Source organism: Hippopotamus amphibius, chromosome 4 (assembly GCF_030028045.1).
Source record: "Hippopotamus amphibius kiboko isolate mHipAmp2 chromosome 4, mHipAmp2.hap2, whole genome shotgun sequence".
NCBI classification, from domain to species: domain Eukaryota; kingdom Metazoa; phylum Chordata; class Mammalia; order Artiodactyla; family Hippopotamidae; genus Hippopotamus; species Hippopotamus amphibius.
This window is the reverse complement of record NC_080189.1, coordinates 165,883,667-165,904,637: the sequence shown is the minus strand read 5'-3', so window position 1 is coordinate 165,904,637 and position 20,971 is coordinate 165,883,667. Positions and strand designations below refer to the sequence as shown.

The window sequence follows — 20,971 nt, the reverse complement described above, 5'->3', positions numbered from 1 at the left end:
TTCACTTAGTATGATAATCTCTAGGTTCATCCATGTTACTGCAAATGCTTTGCCTGGGTTTTAAGAGAACTTACAGATGAGGAATGGGGAATGGAGGAATACTTGAAAGAACAGATAAAATGTTATATTGAGAAGGTACCAAATACTAGGGGAGTTGCTGTTTTGCTTTGCACTGTTTTTAAGGATAAAGGAGCAAATTTATATGCAGGGAAGAAAAAACTTGAGGAAAAAGAAGAAAGGTTGATGGTATAAGAATGATACAGGAAATAAAAGGCTGATAATGAAATTTTCATAAAGACACTGAAAATTTTCAAGTATCTTTGGAAATAATTGTGTTTGACAATTACATTCTAGTTCCTACAATATGCTGGCCTTTGTGCAAGGTGCTCTGGAATCATTAAATTGAGAGACATACTTCACCATCTCAGAGCTTATAGTCTAGTCTAGAAGATGATACAGACAAGTAAATATGCAATTAAAATAGTGTGACAGAATGAGGAAACACACAGTGCTGAATTAGGTATAGGTAACCTAGATTTGAGAAAAGGCAGGGAAATTTTGCTTGAGAAACTGATGCCTAGTTTATAGTGTAAATTTAATAGCATAGGATTTATATCTGTTTTCCTTAAGACACTGTCTTCAACACCCTATGGAGCCCCCGAGACAATAAAATATCTATAGAATGAATAATCTAGAAACTGAAAGACGAAGACTTCCTGGAAGTCTACACAATCCAAAAGCCCTCCCACTATGACCACCTATAAATTCTGGATAAAACATAATAATTCTTTCAATGAATAGCAGAACTCCCCTGATATCAAGAGAGAATGGTAAACAGAATGGTAAGCCTTGTGAGTGCTCTAGAAATAGGGAAGTGATGGGGGAGGGGCGGGGGGAGGAGGAACTGCCAGACTCAGTAAAGTGGGAGCTTGGCTTTTAATGCTGACACTGGGTCATAAGAACAGACCTTGGCATACGTGAAGAGCAGAGTTGGAATTAAGATACTGCTATAACATTAGCAACGTAAGATGGCTATATACTTAGTAAAAATTTGAGTCAGAAAAGATCTGCCCACTGACCAAAGTTTGTATATCCCTTGTATACATTCTGTATTTAAAAAAATATTCTTGAGAATGCACCTACACACAGACATGGGTGTTTGGGTTAGCATTTAAACTACTGCCTGGTTGATGTACCTCCCAAGCAGTGATAGTAACACAAAAGATGGACCTGAGTGATGAAATCCATGACACTACTGACAGAAACAAATGCAGAGCTTCTGATGAAGCATGCTCAGCTCATAGCCTAGAAGACCCAATAATTAGCAAATTGAGACCCCAAGAATTTTAGGAAATGTAACAATTTTATAGTGACTATAGTTTGTTTAAAATAATTCAAAACATAAAGATATAACCCAAACCTCAAAAAAGAATAGAGCAATATTAAAAAGAATAGACAACTGAAATATAACAGAAATGAAAAATATATGCAGTAATACTTAATGGATTAAATAGAAAAGTAGTCAGCTGAAAAATAGCAGCAGCCCAATTACTGAAACTTTCACCAGTGGTGGCTTGGAAGACTGTCCTGTAGGGGAACTTTGCTGGACTTTGCAATAGTTCACGTTCTAGGAAAGCAGTGGGGATGGGTTGAGGTGGGAGTGAAGGAAGGCAATGCATCCGAGGAATGAGCTGGCTTTTATTGAGTTGTACTGAAGCTGCTATAGACAGATAATGAAAAGCTGAGAACAATTAACAAACAATTGAAAACTAAATGTGAAGGCCCTGGTACAGTGCAGTGTGAAATAGAAAGGTGAAGACCAAACTCAGAACTTATAGTTAAGAGTTATGCTTTTATTTATCCCTCAGTAAGAGAATGAACAAATAAATGATGGTTTATTCATTCAGTGGAATACTGTACAAGGATTGCTCTGTCCATATATCAGTTGACGTGGAAGTCTGCCAGCTTGGGGTAGGGACTGAGTAGGACTCTGTATACCAGATTGTAGCACAAGCACTTGGGCCATAGCATCTGGTAGACCCTGTTGTGTTGAAGTCATCAATACTGGAAAAAGATGTAGCGTGGTGTGGAGTTTATGATAAGCTCTCACAGAAGAATAGTAATACAGTCCTTTGGAGTTCTGGAGCAAGGCCACACCATCTGCAGTGCAGAAAAACAGCTCTTAGTAGGCTGCTGGGCTCTCAGTCAAATTAGAATGAACATTGGACCATGGAAACCAAGGGACCATGCATCCTGAACTAGTCCATCATGAGCTGAGTTCTGTAGGACTGGTTAAGTCATAATATCTGGCAGACTCAGCAGCAATTACTCAGATGGGAAGTGGTACTTCTAGGATCAAACCTGAGCAGGACTACAAAGCATGAGGAAATTGTTGAACAGGTAACCCAGACCCCCAAGTTACCTACTAAGACTGCAGCAGAGTCCCTTTCTTGTTCACACCTATGCTGTATGAGCAGCTAAAGGCAAAACAAAAAGCCAGATCTTGGTCAGTGGATCATTTGCTGGTGTGTAGATGCTGGTTCAGTATGTCCACCCAAAATGGACATCAGTTGCAAGTGGGAGTGGCCTTGAAAGATAGCAGGAAGGGAAAACCTTCCCAATGGGTTCAATTCATGGGAAAGTGTTCCCAGATAAAAATACATGGGGACTTCCCTGGTGGCACAAGCGTTAAGAATCCACCTGCCAATACACCTGTTCAATCCCTGCTCCAGGAAGATCCCCCATGCTGTGGAGCAACTAAGCTCGTGCACCACAACTACTGAGCCTGTGCTCTGGAGTCCCTGTGCCACAACTACTGAAGTCTGAGCACCTAGAGCCTGTGCTCTGCAACAAGAGAAGCCACCACAGTGAGGAGCCCACGCACCTCAATGAAGAGTAGCCCCCACTCACTGTAACTAGAGAAAGCCCACACACAGCAACGAAGACCCAACACAGCCAATAAATTAATTAATTAAAAGAAATACATGGATTTGTGAACAAATGGTTTGGCCATCTGGTCAGGGGCCTGGGAAGAAAAAGAATAGAAGGGGCAGCTAAGCAACAACAGTCCACGGTCTTCAGCCACTAAAAGCCTGAGGTTACTTGCTACACATGACAGATGCTGGTGCCCTTGAGCCTCCGTCAGTTCCTGCCACCAAGCACCACTCGCTTCTGCAGCATTCAGTGGCGCCCCCACTAACACCTGCCCTCACCCCACGGGCCCTCTGTGAGCCCCACCCCTGCGCGACCCCAACCCCACACCCCACATGGTGGGGCCTGGGCCATGTCCACGCATTAAGTGCTGATGCTGTGTGCAGAAGAAGGAAGGTGAAAAGAAGGCCACAGGTGGAAAGAATATCAAAGATGCTCAGGATTCAGGGGAAATAATGAAAAAGGAAAAGAAGAGGAGAGGGGAGAGGGGGAGGTGGAAAGAAAAGGAGAGAAAAGGACAGAAAAGAAAAAAGACAAAGACTAGAAGATTGAAGAGAAAAAAGTCTGGACTAGATGCAGGAGAATAAGTGAATACATGAGAAAGAGTGTAAAATGTGAAGACCTCTGTATCATATATTAATGGCCATCAGAAAGCAGCCACCATAGAAGAAACATTGAAATAACCAAGACAAAATCACTTGATCAATTGACAGTAGCCAGCCTTTGTCACTGGCCACCCCAGAGCTAGCATAAATGGAACTTTAACAGAGTGGAGACCACATGCCAATACCATGGACCCCCTACTTCTCAAGGCTGATCTGGCTACTATCATCACTGAAAGTCCAACTAGTTAGCAACAGAAATCAATGTGGTGCTATTACTCGATAGCACCACATGGCTACTTGGTGGCAAGCTGACCACATCGAGCCTTTCTTCCTAGAAGGGTCAGTGGTTTATTGTTGTAATAGTAGACATTGTTGGTAACTGTTCACCTTTCTTGCCTCTAGAGCCTCAGCCAGCACCAGTATCTGAGAGATTTCAAAGTTTCTAATCCACAGGCACAGTGTCTCATACAACAGAGCATCTGACCATGAGACCTACTTCACAGAGGAGATAGGGAGGTGAGCCCATGTCACGGGATCCACTGGTCATATCAAGTACCATATAATCCAGAAGCAATTGATTTTACAAAGCGATGGAATAGCCTGCCAAAGGTACAACTAAAGTGTCAACATGTAGGCAACACTCCGCCATGATGGGGTACCATTATGCAGGTTACACATTGAATCACAAACCTCTATTTGGATGTTGTGTTCCATTAGGAAGAATATATGGGGTCTGAAAACCAAGCAGCAGAAGCAGGAGGAGCCCCAGTTGCCTTTATATCCAATGACCCACTGAGGATCTTTGTGTCTGCCACCCCTACAATTCTAGGCGCTGCAGGGAACTTTAAGCTGTGACCACCACCTAGGCATTCTGGACTCCTTATGTCCAGGGAATCACAGACTAAAGGAGGAGTTAATATCTTGGCAAGAGTAACTGATCCTGATCAGCAGGAAGAGGTAGGGCTGCTGTTCCACAGTGAGAGCAGAAAGGAACGTGTAGAATTTAGCTGATCCATCTGGGCATGTTGAAGTACTTGCTCTATTATGACTAAAATGGACAAGGACAGCGATGCCAACTTGAGGAGAATATAGTTATCATGGGCTCAGACCTCTCAGGAATGAGAGCTTGGATCAGACAACTAGATAAGTCATCAAGACCAGCAGAGGTGAAAGCTGAGGGTGAGGGGAATTTAGAATGGCCAGTGGAGGAGAGACAATAAGTACCAATTGTGATCCTGAGACCAATCGAGATCCAGTTGTGAGGTGAGCACTCCATTCAAGAACACACTTGTTCTGCTGTAGGAGTGCAGCTGACATGCCTAACTGGCTCAATAGTTTAGTATCTGCCCTCATTGTGCAATAGCAGCCCTACCTTAGGTGATGAGGCCTGGTCATCACAGACAAATGCTACCAAAGGTTCAGTCCAGGAAAGGCTCTAAAAATGTCCACTGAATTTTGCAACATAGGTTGTTAGTGACTTTGGCAAAGAGATTTTTCAGTTGATTAACGGGGACAGAAGCCAGATTGCACTAAGTGAGAGAGTGAATGGGAAGTAAAAATATCAAGACAGCAACTTGAGAAAACTCTTTATGAATGTTTAGCTCTGAAGGGAAGAAGACAGGGAAGTAGGAGTGGTAGATGGACTAAGATGTGAGAACTTGGAGGGATGTTTTCTAGAAGATAGAGACTTGAGTGTGTTTAGATAGCAGTGGAAAGGATCTGGGAGAGAAAGAGAGAGGAAAAAAGTCTAGGGTGAAAAGACCAAGGAGCGTGGACACAGGTGGAGAATCCTCTTCCATTATTATGAGTGGGGGAGGAAAGGATGGGCATGGATGCTTTTAAATTAAGTATTTAGTTGTTGCTGCTTTGTTTTCACAGTCTAATTTCCTCAAAATCCCTATATGATGCATCTATGTTCCCCAAAATACTTGATAAAGCATAATCCCCCATATTCTTACTCTGCTGAATGAGAAAGAAGATTGTCCTTGAATAACGAAGAGCCCCTTGCCCACCCGAACAATTGCTTCCCTCGTCTTCCCAACAGTTCTCCCAGGTAGGACAGAGCCATTCCTTGGTTTTCATTTCACAGATACAAAAAGTGAGACACAGAAAGATAAGTGCCTTGCTACAATGTTCATGACTTACTGAAGGTCTCCTCACTTATGGCCTCCAATTCTATTTGCCACTCTCACTATATAGAGTCCTGTCACACAGTCACACAATCATTTCCTTATCGCTCTGGAAACTTTCATCCTCTACTCTTCACTATGACTTTTATCTTTAACCACGATATTTTCCCTCCCTACTTTGCTGCTAGTGAAATTGAAGATACTGGATACAATATAAAAAGAAAGCATAGCCCCTCCAAGTCACTTTTTTTTTTTTTGGTCATGAGATACACATTTTCTGTAAAGTGCCAAGTGTCTTAAGAGCAAAAGGAATTCTTCGTAAATACATTAGAACTTCTATTGTCACATAGAACTGAATCAGACAACCTTAATGGATTCTTTCATGCTTCATAGAGCACATTTCAGAGCTTCTGGCTTTGTTGTTTTAGATTTCAGGGATTGAGGATGGTTTTGAAATGGCAACTTGGTTATGCTACATAAGAAGGCCAGCCAAGCATTAAATAGGGGCATCTGGAGAGCTTGGAAATACTAACAGGCTTTTCAGCCAAACTCTGACACAGAACAGATAAATCCTTCTTAGAGATTTATGGGCCTTCTTGGGACAGAGACCCTCTCAGCTAGAAATTCGGTCACTTTACCCTACTAGCAGTAACTCCTCAGGGATGAATATCTCTGGAAGAAGATAAGAAATCTTGTAAATCTTTAAAATGTCCCTTTTGCACAGTGGACAAGTGCTTGCTCTTCTTAATAAAGCTGCACAACCCTCAAGCGAAACAGCTGCTGAATGGTCCCTGCATGGAAGCTTTGCCCTCCCTGAGTCAATACAGTGCCCACATCGAGGGTTAGATTTCACAGGCTCTCAGCCCCACTACTGCATTAGTGATAACAGTTAACCTGTGATCAAGGCTTTATTCTGGCTTACCAGGTATTTCACATACATGCTACTAGCATAACCTCACGTGATCCTCATAACCACTCCGTGATATGGGTAGAGCACACCTTACTAGCTTGTTCATCCTGTGAGTTGAGCAGATAGAGTCTTCCACACAGTGAAGTGATTGAGGGTTAGAATCTGACCACACATCTCCTGCCTCCAAGTCCAGAGCAGGTTGGGAAGAAACAGCTGAGAAGTAAAGTCCGGTAAACATAAGGGGAAGAATAATCTATGTCTCTCATTTAACCGTTTTTTATGCTTAGCAAATTTTCTTTATTGACATATTGGTTAAAATTTTTTAATGGAGCTAGAAAATATTATTATAAGAAACACCATTACAAATGGGATATTGTTTGAGTTCTGCAGCTTCCCCATAACAGAGAAAAGTCCTTTGCGTAAATACTGGCTCTTAAAAGGGTAAGAGTTATGGATAATGGCTTCTGCATTGCTATGAAGTCACCTCTTCGTAGAAGTGTTGACTAAGTTTGCCGTGGGATCCAGAAGGGATAAGAGCACTGTGTTCCTCAGCCAATTGGCTAAGAACACTCTCCCTCACAAGGTGGGTATTCTTAAAACCTTTTGGCATGGGAAAGTAGTTTTGTTTCTCTAAGCCTCTGAGACTAAGTATGGACATTTTGGTGTTCGGATTATTATATCTAAGGGTAAGGCGTTTAGACAAGGAGTGGGGGAGCTCTTTATACGGGTATGTTAGAAATGAACCTGCCTGAAAAATCCTGAAAGTAAACAAAGCTTGGCGTTTTACATCTGTTTTCCCACTGGGCCACTTGTCTGATCGCCCGCATTCTTTCTATCCCCACAACGTGAATGAAATGTGAAAACATTAAGTAAAAGAAGCCATGCACAAAGGTCACATGTGTATGATTCCATTTATATAAAATGTCTAGAAAAGGTAAATCCATAGACACAGAAGGGAGATTAGTGGTTGCCATGGGGCCATGTGGAGAGGGGGAATGGGGAGAGACTGGTTAATCAGTACAGGATCTTGTTAGAATGATGAAAAGAGTTTGGAACTAGAGGTGATGGCTGTACAACACCATGAATGTACTAAATACCACTCAGTGGTGCACTGTGTGAACTTCACATCAATTAAGAGAGGTGGGGGAGGGGAGTTATTTAGGAAGATAACTACAGAATAGTAGAGAAAGTCTTGGATTTAGAGTTAGGAGACCCGAGTTTGAACACTCTTTCACTGAAACTTGTTGTGACATAAAAGATAAGAGAGATGACGTTTCTAGGTCTCAGATTCCTCATCTAAAGTAGAGTCAAACATCTACTTCACAGAGGTATCGTGTGTGCTAAGTGAGATACCATATGTGAAAACACACAGCATGGGGCTGGACACAAGAGTTGACACACAGAACATAATTCAACAAAAGAAAACAACGTAATAGTGACAGGGTGTTTAAGGCAGTACACAAAACCCATTTAATTCATATTATTGTTCAAACTGTTGTGATATAATAAAAATAACTTGGATAAATAAACCATAGTAGATAAAAATCATGGCAATTTTCAGAAATCCAAATACTCAGAAGAACTAGATGTTTTTGAAACAAGTTTTCTGGCATTGAGGCATTAATTTAACCCTAAAAATTACTGTTATGGCAAATTCTTCACTCTAATACTGTGCCTAAACCACATCAAGAGTTACTCTATTTCATCAATTTAAGATGCGCACTTTTGGAAAAAAACTTTAATATCTCTGAAACCAGGAGTCCACTGATTGAAAGGGAGGCTGGATCACCCTAAGGTAATTTCTACAATGCCACCCTAGAGGTGATTCCCAACGACCAGGCGGACAAGATGATTCATTCTATGGTATGATGGACGTGAATGAAATGGCCGTGGTGATAGGGACTGAAGCTAGTCAAGATACTGCCTCTGTAAAAGCCTGACCTGCCAACAGCAGAACCCTATGCTGTGACCTTCATAAGGCAAATTTCCTCAGAAAACAGTTAGCCATTTGGTGGCAGTTTGGTTACACTGGACCCTTTCCACCCTGTAGAAAGTAGTGATTCATTTTAAAAAGAATTTTTACTTTAGATTTGGGTTTGCCTTCCCTGACCTCAATGTCTCCATCAGAGCCACTATTCACGGGCTTATAAAATGCTTGATCTACCATTACAAAATCCTGTACAATACTGCAACAAGCGACTTGTGCAACAGTGCAATACAACAGTCCACCAAAAGACACATTTCATGGCAGAGAAGGTGCAACAAAGGTCACACGACCACCATATCCACTAGTCCTATCATGTACCTCATCACGCAGAAGCAGACAGACTAATAAAATGAGGGATTGACCCACTAAAGGCTCAGCTATGGTTCCAATTTGGAGACTAAGTCCTACACGGTTGGGGATCTGACCTAATGAAGTGTACATGTTGAACCAATAGCCACTGTATGCCATTATGTCCTTTACAGCTAGAATACCTGGGTCTGAGGACCTAGGGGTGTTGATAGGACTGGCCCTTCTCACCATCACCATAGTGACCTACTTTCAGAATCCAAACATCTCAATTCCTGCCAGATTAGAGTTCCTAGTTCCTGGATGGACTGATTACTTCCACCAAGTAAAACAGGGGGCCTGATGCTATAATAACCACTTGGTCATCTGGGCTCCTTGTACCAGTGGATGAATAGGAAATTAAAGGAGTTTCTCTACTGATGGGAATGATAGAATCATGAGAAGCTAGGGTAATGCTACACATTACATTAGCAGCTGCAAGGGGTATGTCTAGAACTCAGGAATTTCACTGGGACATATCTTGGTTCTTCTGTGGCCAGTGATAATGGTGAATGAGAAAATGGGGCAACAACAGTTGATAAGGGCAAGGCAGCTAAGGGTTTAGAACCCTAGGAGGTGCAAATCTGGGTCCTTCCACCAGGCAATCACCCCAGCCAGTCAAAGTGTTGTCGGAGGGTGAGAGAAACCTAGAATTGGAGTTGCAGAGAGATGATGACTCTCAATTACAAACTTGGGATCGACCACAACAGAAGAGACTTTAGCTCATGTCAGAAACGGTCTTGCATTATGTCTTTACAAAGATTGCATCTTGAAGGGAGCTCAGTGGCAGATTGGATTTGTATCCTCCTCTCTCTCAGGAAAGAAGTAAGGCATCTTATTCATACACAACTGAAGGTCACATTTTTGTATGGGAGCAGGATATAATGGAAAGCTTGGGCAGATTTGAGGGGTGCAAAGAGTGAACTACATTGGAGATCTCTTCTCTCTTCACTTGAGATCCTCTCAGCCTTACGTGTCTCCTATTCTAGCCATTCTGCAGCCACCAGTTCATGCAGAAGCCAACTAGCTTCACCCAGGTGCACCCTGCCAGTGCTGCATCTCAGCCCTGCCTCATGCTCCTCTCAACTTCCACCCCAGGGCTTTGCTGTTAATATCTGGAAACTTCTATCATCCACGCACAAGAAACCCAGAAGGTGGGTGAGTTAAACACCCTGACCTATGGGGGGTTTTTTTTCACGCAAATTTTCTTGGCAGTGGGGAGGAGGGGAGTGGTTAAAAATCCTTTCTAGCTTTTTATCGCATTCAGAAAACAAAACAAAAAAATACTTATTTTTTACACACACACACAAATACCTTATAATGACCTACAAAGCACAACGTGATCTATAACTGCTCTGATCTCATTTCCAACAACTCTCTCTGCTTCAGCTACATTTCTCTAGTTGTTACTTCTTAAACATACTATGCGTGTTCTTCTCCTGTCCCCCCTGACTCTGGGTCTTTGCATTTACTCAGAATACCCCCTCCGCCCAGATACCAGCCTGGCTTATTTTTTATTTTTTTTTTAGAGCTTCAGGTCTTTACCCAAATGTCACCGTCTCAGTGGGGCCTTCTGTGACCATTTAAAATGCAACTTCCAGCGTTCCTTCTCCACCTTCCTTTATTCTTCTCCATTATATTTATCACATTCCATGTGTTTTCCTTATTTATTTATCATTTTTGGTGGCTATTTCCCCTGCTAGAATGTAAGGTCAAGGAGGTCATTTATTATATATCTCCAGTGGAATTTGCCTAGAATGGTATTTGCATATAATAGGTGATCAATGAATATTCATTGAAAAAAAGAAAGAAGAAAGGAAGGAAGAATAACTAACTAGAACGAAATGCCATCTATCTAGAGGTAAGACTTCTGGTCATCTCAAATCTCTGGACCATGGCCATGAAGCCAGAAATAACTGAAAAGGGGTCTGAGAAGGAAACAGAGCAGTCACCCAGCCCACTAAGGACTTTGTCACAGGAAAGCCCCTCATTGACGCCCTCGCTTTAGAGCCCATTTATTCTCATGTCCACATCCTTTTCCCAAAGTTAGCCTTCTAGTTTCCCAGCTCACAAAAAGTTTGAAATATCAAAATATAAAGTGACAGTACCTGGCAATAAGAAGAAACAATTTCAATCCCCTAACTGGAGTTGAGTAATTATGATAACACTCGGGTGTGGGTAAAATTAAGCTAATGCTTGCAAAATGTGAGCCAAGAGCTTCATGTATCATATAAATACAGAGATTGTGTTTTTGAAAGAAAAACTGGGACACAGCGAGCTCTTTCCAGGTGCAAAAGGGGTGTGGGAAGTTTAGTTAAGATGATAATGAAATATTTGAATCTCTGGACTGTTGTGGTGGTGAAAAATCTAGGGCATATTTACATGTCACTACATGTAAGAGAGTAACACTTATAAGATGCTTTAAAAATCCCAAATGCCTGCTCTGTAATTTTAAGAAAAGAATTTGTTCTGAACATTCCCAGAACACCCTAATCATTCTTAAGGATTCACACAAAAATGAAGAAAAGTAAGTAGTGTCTGACATCTAAATGGAGCCCTTTAAAATCCAACCTACAGCTTTGAATAAATGGGACCATTTTGCCCATATCTGAAATTTTCTTCAATGATTTTTTAATTGCAGGAATGAAAGGCCAAAGAGGAATGAAGCACACTGACCAGCTTCAGTGAAAATGGAAACAGAGTCAGTGCAGAGGATTTAATGTCAGATATGAGGCATTAGATACCTGTAAAATCTGTTTTTAAACTATTGACTTAAAGAACAGCCACATGCGGGGACTTCCCCGGTAGCACAGTGGTTAAGAATCCGCCCACCAATGCAGGGGACATAGGTTCGATCCCTGGTCCGGGAAGATCCCACATGGCATGGAACAGCTAAGCCCGTGCGCCACAACTACTGAAGCCTGTGCACCTAGAGCCCGTGCTCCACAATGAAAGAAGCCACCACAATGAGAAGACCTCAACCGGCAGCAAAGAGTATCCCCCACTTGCCGCAACTAGAGAAAGACATGTTCAAAGGATCATCTTGAACGTGTCTTTAGTAACGTGAACAAGCAGTGAGAGATGTGGACGCCGCCCCCCCTCCACCCTATCAGATGTCACTTCAGTAAATAAAGAACTAGTGTCCTAGATAGCCAGGAAAAATACGAAACAAAGCAGAATTGCATCTGTATTAACCCGGCAATAAAACTAAAGGACCCTGAAAAAGAGTTATAAAAGGGTGCAAAGAACCCAATGGGATGACATTAAAGTGCCTCTGGAGACATTCATTCATGCATTTGTTCATCTATTAAACAAATACTCATTGACTACCAATTACATACCAGGGCTTTTCTGGACACTGGGGATACATAACTACAAAACAAACAACAGCAACAAAACAAAACAAAAACCTTGCCCTTGTGGAGATTACATTCTTGTGGGGAAAGACATAAATAAGAAACATAAAAACAAGCAAATTACATAGTAAACTGGAAGGTGACAGGTGCTGTGGATTAAAAAGTGTTTCAAAGCAGGAGTGTTAAATTTTAAATGGAGTGATTAGGAAAGCCTTATTGAGAAGGTAACTTCTGAACAGAAATGAAGAAGGTGTAGGGATTAACCATGGGGATGTCTGGGAAAATAACATTTGAGACATAGGAAAGGATCAAATGTTTAAATCCTGACAAAAGTGAGGAACAACAAAAAGGCCAGTGGATTGAAAGCTGGGTTACGGGTGAGAGTAACAAGAAATAGAATTGGAAAAATAAAAAAGGTCTGAATCATGTAGGGCCTTTTGGGCCAAAATTGTAAGGACTTTGGTTTTTATCCTGAGATAACTAGGAACCCTGGTGCAAGTTCCTGAGTAGATGAGGGACATGACCTGACCTACGTTTACAAAAGCTCTCTCTGGCTGCTCTGTGAACAGACTGTGGAGGGCAGGGGTGGAAGCCAGGGGACAGGTTAGGAGGCTCCTACAGTAAACAAGAAGGGAAGACACCTTCAGTATCTTAAGAGAGCCAAAGAAACATAAAATTAAGTGAAGCGATGAAGTAAGTTAGCTACCATCTACATGGAGACTGCAGATTTTGAGAGGGTATTGAGAGATCAACCCATTTTAAGTCATTGTCTCCCAGTTACAGTGACAATAAACAAGGCTAAGAATGTCCCCATATATCCCACAGGCCTCTGGACTTTATGGTCTATTAGTAATTTATCCCCCAAACTGGGACGCCTTTGAGAGTGAAAGAAATGCTATTAAAAAAATAATAATAATAAAAAATAAAAAATTTTAAGAATAAATAAAAAAGACAGAAATGCTATTAATTACACCTGGACAACAGGTGCAAGAGAAGGTTCCTTTCAAATAAGGCAACCCTAACTACAAGGAGCCTAGGAAGCCAGTGAATTGTTATGTAAAGAACCAGAGTTCATTAGAGGAGGAAGACAAACTTGGTTAACGAATAGACATCTTTCAGCGTGGGAAATTTTAGAATTAAGAATAGAAATGAGAGGCTAAATCAGACCCACAGTATCAATATGTTTGTGTTGAGTTTAAGAATAGTCAGTACATATTTGGTATGTTCAGTATTTGTCTTAAACTTGGCCTGTTGGAATATCTAATATCCTTACAATTCCAATTTAAAATGTATAATTGAGTAGTTTATTTCAACCTGTGATTTAAGTTGAACAGAAGATTATTTTTTACCGAGTTTACTTGTAAATGTCTACCTTGAGCCAGTAACTGTTCTAAGCATTTTATACATATTGTAGGGGGAAAATTGGGCTTTAGTGGAAAATTATGCATTGATTTAGAGCACATTCTTCCAAGATTTTGAGTCTGATTCAAGGAGAGCTATTTTACAACTCTGTGGATTGTACATAACTGACAACAATGCAAAATAATTTTGTCTATAGACATGCAAATTCTGTCCTGTCTGCCAGAGCTTTAATTGACTCTGCCCACACCCACCCCCCACACAAAAGAAGTTAGTTTTGCCTCTATTAGCATATTTACTTCAGTACTGCACATCTATAAAAGTGCTGATTTTCTGGATTCTCCTTTAAGCTGACTGTAACATCTTACCAGTTTTCTCACTGTGATGGATTGACTAGCCTCCCCGCAACCTGGAACCTGAGTACGTGACCTTATTTGGAAAGAGGGTTTTTGTAGATGTAGTTAGTTAAACTGAGGTCATACTGGATTAGAGTGAGCCCTAAATCCAATGACTGGGATTGCTGTAAGACAAGGAAAGGACACATAGAGACAAAGACACACAGACAGAAGGCTACGTCAATAAAGAGACAGAGATTGGCGTCCCGCAGCTACAAGCCAAGGAACACCAAGGATTGCCAAGGCCACCAGAAGCTGGAAGAGGCAGGAAGGATTCTTCCCCAGAGCCTTCAGAGGAACATAGCTCTGTTAACACCTTGATTTCTGACTTAGCTTCCAGAACTGTGAGAGAATACATTTCTGTTATTGTAAGCTACTCAGTTTGTGATATTCTGTTATGGCAGCCTTGGGAAACTAACTCTCCGCAATGAGTTAAATACAATCTTTAATGTGCTCAATTTATAGCTGTAGGAGAGTCATAATTTTACCTATCTTTGAAAATTATTCTTTAACAGTGTTAGCTCATTCACACATCCCAGCAATTCAATGAGGGCGGTACTATTATTATCCTTATTTTATAGATGAAGAAACTGGGGCACAGAACGATTAGGCAATGTCCCTGATGGGGTTTAGGACAGGCTACCCCAAAATTCAGTACTTTGGTATATTGAATATTTTAAGGAATTTGAGAAATAGCATGTGCAGGGAGGACTCTCTGATCTTCTTTAAAAGCATAAGACCCTCTTGTGAGAGGGGTCCTCCCCATACCCTGAGGGAAGGAGCATCCCTACCTCCGAAGACAGAGGGAAGGGAAGGGGAAACTGAATGAACAGACCTTGCTGTCAGCCCCTTTAGTACACTTAGCTCAGACCCTTTTCTGTCTTGTCAATTGTTCCATGGCTCGCCACACTTCATCAAAACTAGCATAAAGATGCTCGGGTATAATAGCGTCTTGGGGTCTTCATTTCCTTATGAAGGCTCTTGTGTCATGTCATGTAAAACTTATATTAAATAAATTTATATTCTTTTCTCTTGCTAATCTGTCTATTGCTACAGAGGCCCCAGCCAAGAATTTAGAAGGGTAGGAGGAAATTTATTTTTTTCTCTCCTATATTCTCAAAAACATACCTAAGAAACAGTAGAGCAAGGTATCCAACCCAGATGACATGACCTCAATCCCAGAGAGTGTGTTCTTAACCACTTTATTCTCCTGCCCTATAAGGAGCATTGGGAGGTCTAAAAACTTAGGATTCCTGGTACTTACACAGTTTAACTTAATAGACTTTCTAGAATTTTCCAAGTATTTGGAAAGTTTTGTCAAATATTCCAAGTGCTTTAAAAGAAAATATTTTATATTTGTATTCATTTAAACTATTATTTTATTAAAGTACTTATTAAGATGTTATAAAATCTGCCTTAAAGTAATTGTTACAATTAGATTTACAATAAATATATGGAAAACTCAAAAAAAAACCCTATAGATTTTACATTTATTACTTTAATGAAGGAAATATTTGTTTTTAAAACCGGTTACCCTCAAAAGTCTTTTTTGTACCCAGAAGCTGCCGGACATCAGAATTCACTCTGACCTGCACTGTATTATGAAGAGAGGATGCAGTACATATTCTGTTGAGCATCAATATCTTTGTCCCAAGTGAAGTAATCAAACCTCTCACCATTCAAGCTAGAATTCTCCAAAGCTCTTCAAACAGGCAGGTCCATCTCCTGGAACAGTGTTTCCCCACCCTCTACCCCCACCCATGCAATCGCTCATACCCAACTTCTGCTGGTTCAGGATACAGCTCAAAGCCTTCTCTGAACCCCAGTTGAAGTTAGCCCCCCATTTCCACCAAGTATACTCTCAGCACACACAATTAGAATCACATGTTTATGTGATGGTTTGATTAATATTCAGCTTCCACACTAGACTGTGAGATCCCTGAGGACAGGGACATGTTGGCATTGTTCTCCACCAAATCCAGAGCTTAGCACCATGCCTGGGATGCGGCCAGTGCTTAATAAATGTCTGCAGAATGAAAGAAGAGATGAGCAATGTGGAGGGTATACGGCCCTTCTTTGATGGGAAATTCCCCATTGTGTGTAATGTTAGAAGGACACTGTTCTGCATCTCCCACTGCTGACACCAAAAGTGATAGAGGGAGATCTCCTCCCTCTTTTTACCCCCAGCAGCTAGGATACAGCAGGTAACCTATGCCAGACAATCAGATGCTCTCATACAGGGTATCATTCTCTGGCTCGTGATTCAAAGAGGCAGGGACAACTGAGAAATGACTGACGGCAGCACAAAGACAGTGCAGCAGCTATACAACTGGGTGCCCAGCACCACAGATGTCCTGCGGCTGTGACTGTGGTATTGTCCATGGAGTTGTTCCAACCAGATGGTTGGCTGTGGCTCCAACTTCCTGCCTGCCGTGGGCCTTGGCCTATTTTCAAAGCCTGGTTCTACAATGATTCGGTAACTTATATGCAATTCTTTCAAAATATTTCTTTCCTCCTTAAGCTAGACAGAGTGGGTTTTCTGTTACTTACCAGTGAAACCCTTGACTGATATACACACACACATACTCACACAGAGTAACAGACAATAAATCGTGAGCCTGGAAGCGTGAAGTGAAGCTGCCTTTACAAGACACAGAGTATTGGTGCGTGTTTGGGCAGCATGTGGGTGCTGAAGCAGAGGGCTTCTCTTTAGATTGGGAATCAATGTTCAGGTTAAGACCACTAATTGTGAGTAAAATAATTACATAATGTAGAATTAACCCACATTTCCCTAAATGTAGAACAGGTGTGACTTGGAGATACTTGAGATTATTTTAGGTGGAATGCCCACATGGCATTCAATAATCTTGAATCACACAGTGAGAAAGTGATTCTCTTTTCTGTGTCTTTCAATCCTTCTGACACTACCAAGGACATTATGGTGGATTGGCATCTCTTTGATATTCTTGAACACTTATTACACTTCCTTTATAACAAAGAGAAGGCAGCCTCAGGCTCAGAGTATTCACAGAAAACAGTCTTGAGCTAGAATAGAATTACATTTATGTTTTCATTGTATTTAGTTTTCTAGTTACCTCCTATTTAGAGCAGGCCATGCTAACTTTCCATTTATAGTCACAGTATGAGCCTTCTAAACAAGATTTCTTTTAGTTAAATAAGTGAGCCAACCTACAAATACTGAGTAAATACAGCATAGGTAGAACACAGGGCAAAAATCTTGAAGATGGTGAGTTACCATCTTCAGTTCAGAAAACACCAGGACAGGCCATCCATTAGAGCCACAGATACAGAATGCAAACGACTAAAAAACTGAAGTAAAATCCAGAATCTGAAAACAACAGCTACAACAACATCTTCAGAAACATTTCAGAAGCCGCAGAAGTGCATGATGGACAAACCACTACTTCACTGAAGCCCTAGGCTCCGGAAGGTGGAGGATGGAGGGGCTGGAGGCAGTGATTAACTAAAAGCAGGTGGGTTAAAAGGACAAGGCAAGGTAAGGCAGCACTTTCTTGAGGAAGAATCCACACAAATTGAGAACAGCCATCTAGCCTCATCCACCTCCTCATTCAGAGAAGGGATGGTCTCTTATACACAGAGGTAGCAAATGGCAACTCTGAATGAGAGTGATGGGTCAATCTTGCTATCCTTGGTGTTAAAGTAATAAGATCTATAATTATACATCAAAATTTGTTTTAACTTTATTCTTCTTGCTTCATATAAGTTAAATAAGTAATTCTCAATTAAAGGAGAAATTTTTTTCAAACTACCTGTATATCAAAGATGCTAGAATGTTCCACTGGGGAGTAGGGATACCAACTCTCCCTCACTTCTCACCTAGTTAGAACCACTGTTATAAAGAGAGTGTATCATGCCCATTTGGAGGGGAGAAGTGGAGGAAAAGATTCAGAACCACTGTTTCAGTGAGAGCCACAAATGGTATAACTCCTGCCCAGAGTAGCTGGCAGGTATATGGGTGGTGAAGAAAGAGGCAATTTCTCTACCTCTCAGCACCATACTATGTGGCTAGAAGATAAGGGTTAGGAAAAATTGCACCATAATAATTTGTAAAATGGCTAGGCAGTGGTTAGCATCTGTATTTGGAAAAGGGGTTACCACTCAGAACAGGTTTTTAATGACAAGGCTTTGTTCTGTTCCAGCAGGGAATGCCTTATACAATATAACCTAGATGTAGTCTTTCTTGTCCTCCCTCCCATCTTCTCTTTCTTCTTTGCCTCCCTCTTTCTTTCCTTGTTCTCTTTTCCTCCTTACCTCCTATATTCTGAGTTACTGCATATTTCTTGAACCAATATCCCCCAAGGTTATCTGTGGCTTGTTGGACATCATTAGCTTCCGAACTTCTTTCTCCAAAGCCTCGTGACCATACTGGGGAAGAGCTGGCAGGGTGAACCCCGCTTTCCTCTGAGAGCAGGGGCTTCGGGGTGCAGTTCTGCGGTATTTCACATCCTGGCACCAGCACTTACAAGCAGTGGGACATTGAGCAGATCGCTTCATTTCTGTTGAGCCTCAGTTTTCTCATTTATCAAATGAGAGTAATAAAACCTACTCCGTCGGATTTTGTGAGGATTCAGTGGGCGAGAACAGGAATAAGCCTGGTATGAGTGTTAGCTTTACATATTTGACGTCTCTTAAAAGCCTTCCTTTCACAAAAGAGATCTACTGCCCCCAAAAGATCTGAAAATCATTTTGTTACTTCTACACAGGGTGGTCATTGTTCAAATTAGCATGCCGTTTAACCTACACTTTTCACCAATTTTCTCTTCTCTGTCTCACGATAATTTCATCCTTCAGAATAGCTCCCCTCCTGCCCTCCCTCCCCTTCCCTTCCCATTGTTTCCAAGGTCAGATTCTCCCCACTACTGTCTTTATCCAGTGATTCAGTGGATTCCCTCTGACTATCTTCACTGCATCACAGGCATCAGAAAGAACCTAATGGAACCGTCCCTCTTACCCTGAAGGAAACTTAGGTGCTGCCACATAAATTATTTCACCTAAATTCACGGTTAGTGAGAGAGGGAGGAAGAGATGTGTGTCCTGACTCTGATTCCATTGCTCTTTCTCTGACATTACCTTTCTCCTATTTTTTTTGGTGAAATTATACACTCCCGGTGCCACATTTCTCTTCAGTGACTCTTGAAATTCTGCTCGCTTTAAAGAAGTCTCTGAAGACGTGATGTCTCTGGCCTCCTTTCTCCCCATACACAGTGGATCTGAGACCAGCATATTTGTTTGTTCATTCGTTCACCTAATAAATTTTTTGTTGTTGTTGATGGTGGTGGTGAATTGTTTGTTTGTTTGTTTTGAGCATTAAAGTAGTTCTAGGATTGAGTGACAAGGTCCCTGTGTTAGAGAAGCTCATGTTCTGCTTAGACAAGCACTCAAAAGAAATAACAAGTTACAGAAAAGCTGTATATAAAGGTTAGGATAGGGTTCGTGCACACAGAATGTTGTGGGGGATGGTAGGTCCCCCAGCCTAGGGGTCATGGGCCAGGAGAGGCTTCCTGAAGGAGTTGACCTCTAATTTGGACCCTGGAGTAGGCATTAGCCAGATGAAAAAAAGGGAAAAGTTGCTTTAGGCAGAGGGAATAGAGTGTGGAAGGGAAGGCAAAGGCAGTTGTGAGAGCAAAGAACTTTGAGGAAAGTGCCAGAAATTCTGTTCAGTAGGACTGAAAAGTGTGACAGAGTAGGAGCCATGAGGTTTGAAAGACTGGGCCAGGTCTTAAGGATCTTGTAGATTGTACAAAAGAGTTTCATCATGGGAGCCACAGGAGTCAATGCAGGGGTTTAATCAAGAGGATAAGAATGTATTTTATTCTGTGGTGGCAGCATGAAGAGTGAAGCACTACTTGGATGTTATTGCACTAGTTGATCCAGGTGAGATAAGAAACTGACATATCTCAGCATAGAAGTACACACCTGTGCTGAAACATTCATAACCTGCTGTTGAATGTCCCTATGAGCGGAATTCTTGAGGAAATCTTAAAAGCAACTTCACCACTGGTTTTCATTTAGCTACATTTTCTTTAATAACCTGTTCTTTCTCACCTTAACTGGGTTTAACAAATTAAGTAAATAGTAAAACCAGATGGTTTCACTATTCTTTCCTACTTTTCTATTTCTAATCACCCAAGAAAGACTTCTTCCCTTGTTTACAATTATCCTTTCAACTGCCATTGACTTAAATGTCTGTTAAGGAACACACACACACACACACACACACACACACACACACACACACACACACCCTCTCAAGCTCTTTTTGTGCACTCCCATCCACCTTTCCCAGCAGGTTTTGGCCCCTGGGTCTTCCCCTCTCCTCTCCCAGGTACTCACAGAGTCTGCGTACTGGGCGGTAAGCTGGGGATGCGGTGGATATCTTTGCAGGTGACTCTGAAATCGTCCTCCTGGTGGCATTCGCAGGGCGGAGAAGGACACCCTTTCCCCCTCAGGCTCCTGGGCAGGACAAGAAGCAGCGCCAGCTGCAGCAGGGGCGTCGGCCTCATTGTCCTCGGGGCTCCAAGGCTATCTCTTCATCCTCCACTATCGCCTCATTCTGAGCCCTCTGCAACTCGGGTTCCCCCAGGCTGAAGGAGAGCGGGAGGGGTGGGAGGAAGGAGAATTCGATGGGGTTGTGACTTCAGCACCAAAGAGGAGGCTGGAGAGGGGAAAGAAGAGGCTTTCAAGGGCTCCGTTTCCCTGGGCAACCCTCCACCTAAACAGGCTCGCTTACTGCACTTGCCCTGCCCCAAGCCACGCAGTCCGCTCCGTCTGTTCCCTGAGTCCCAACGCCGGTCCGGCCGTCCCCTCTGCTCTCCAACCTACCCCAGGCGTTCCTCCCATTACTCCCCTCCAAAGCCTCCTCCTTTCCTCGTCTCTAAACCCAGCGGGCCACCTTTCCCTGGGGTGGGTAGC

General features: G+C 42.0%; 1 protein-coding gene across 1 annotated transcript in view; it reads right to left on the bottom strand.

The window, feature by feature from the left end:
- Positions 1-20,601, bottom strand: part of TSHR (thyroid stimulating hormone receptor) — a 155,328-nt gene extending 134,727 nt beyond the window's left edge. The window contains exon 1 of the mRNA XM_057731447.1: positions 20,393-20,601. Coding sequence (XP_057587430.1) covers positions 20,393-20,562 — 170 coding nt within the window. The 5' untranslated portion in view covers positions 20,563-20,601. The remainder of the gene's footprint in view (positions 1-20,392) is intronic.
- Positions 20,602-20,971: the final 370 nt, after the last annotated feature.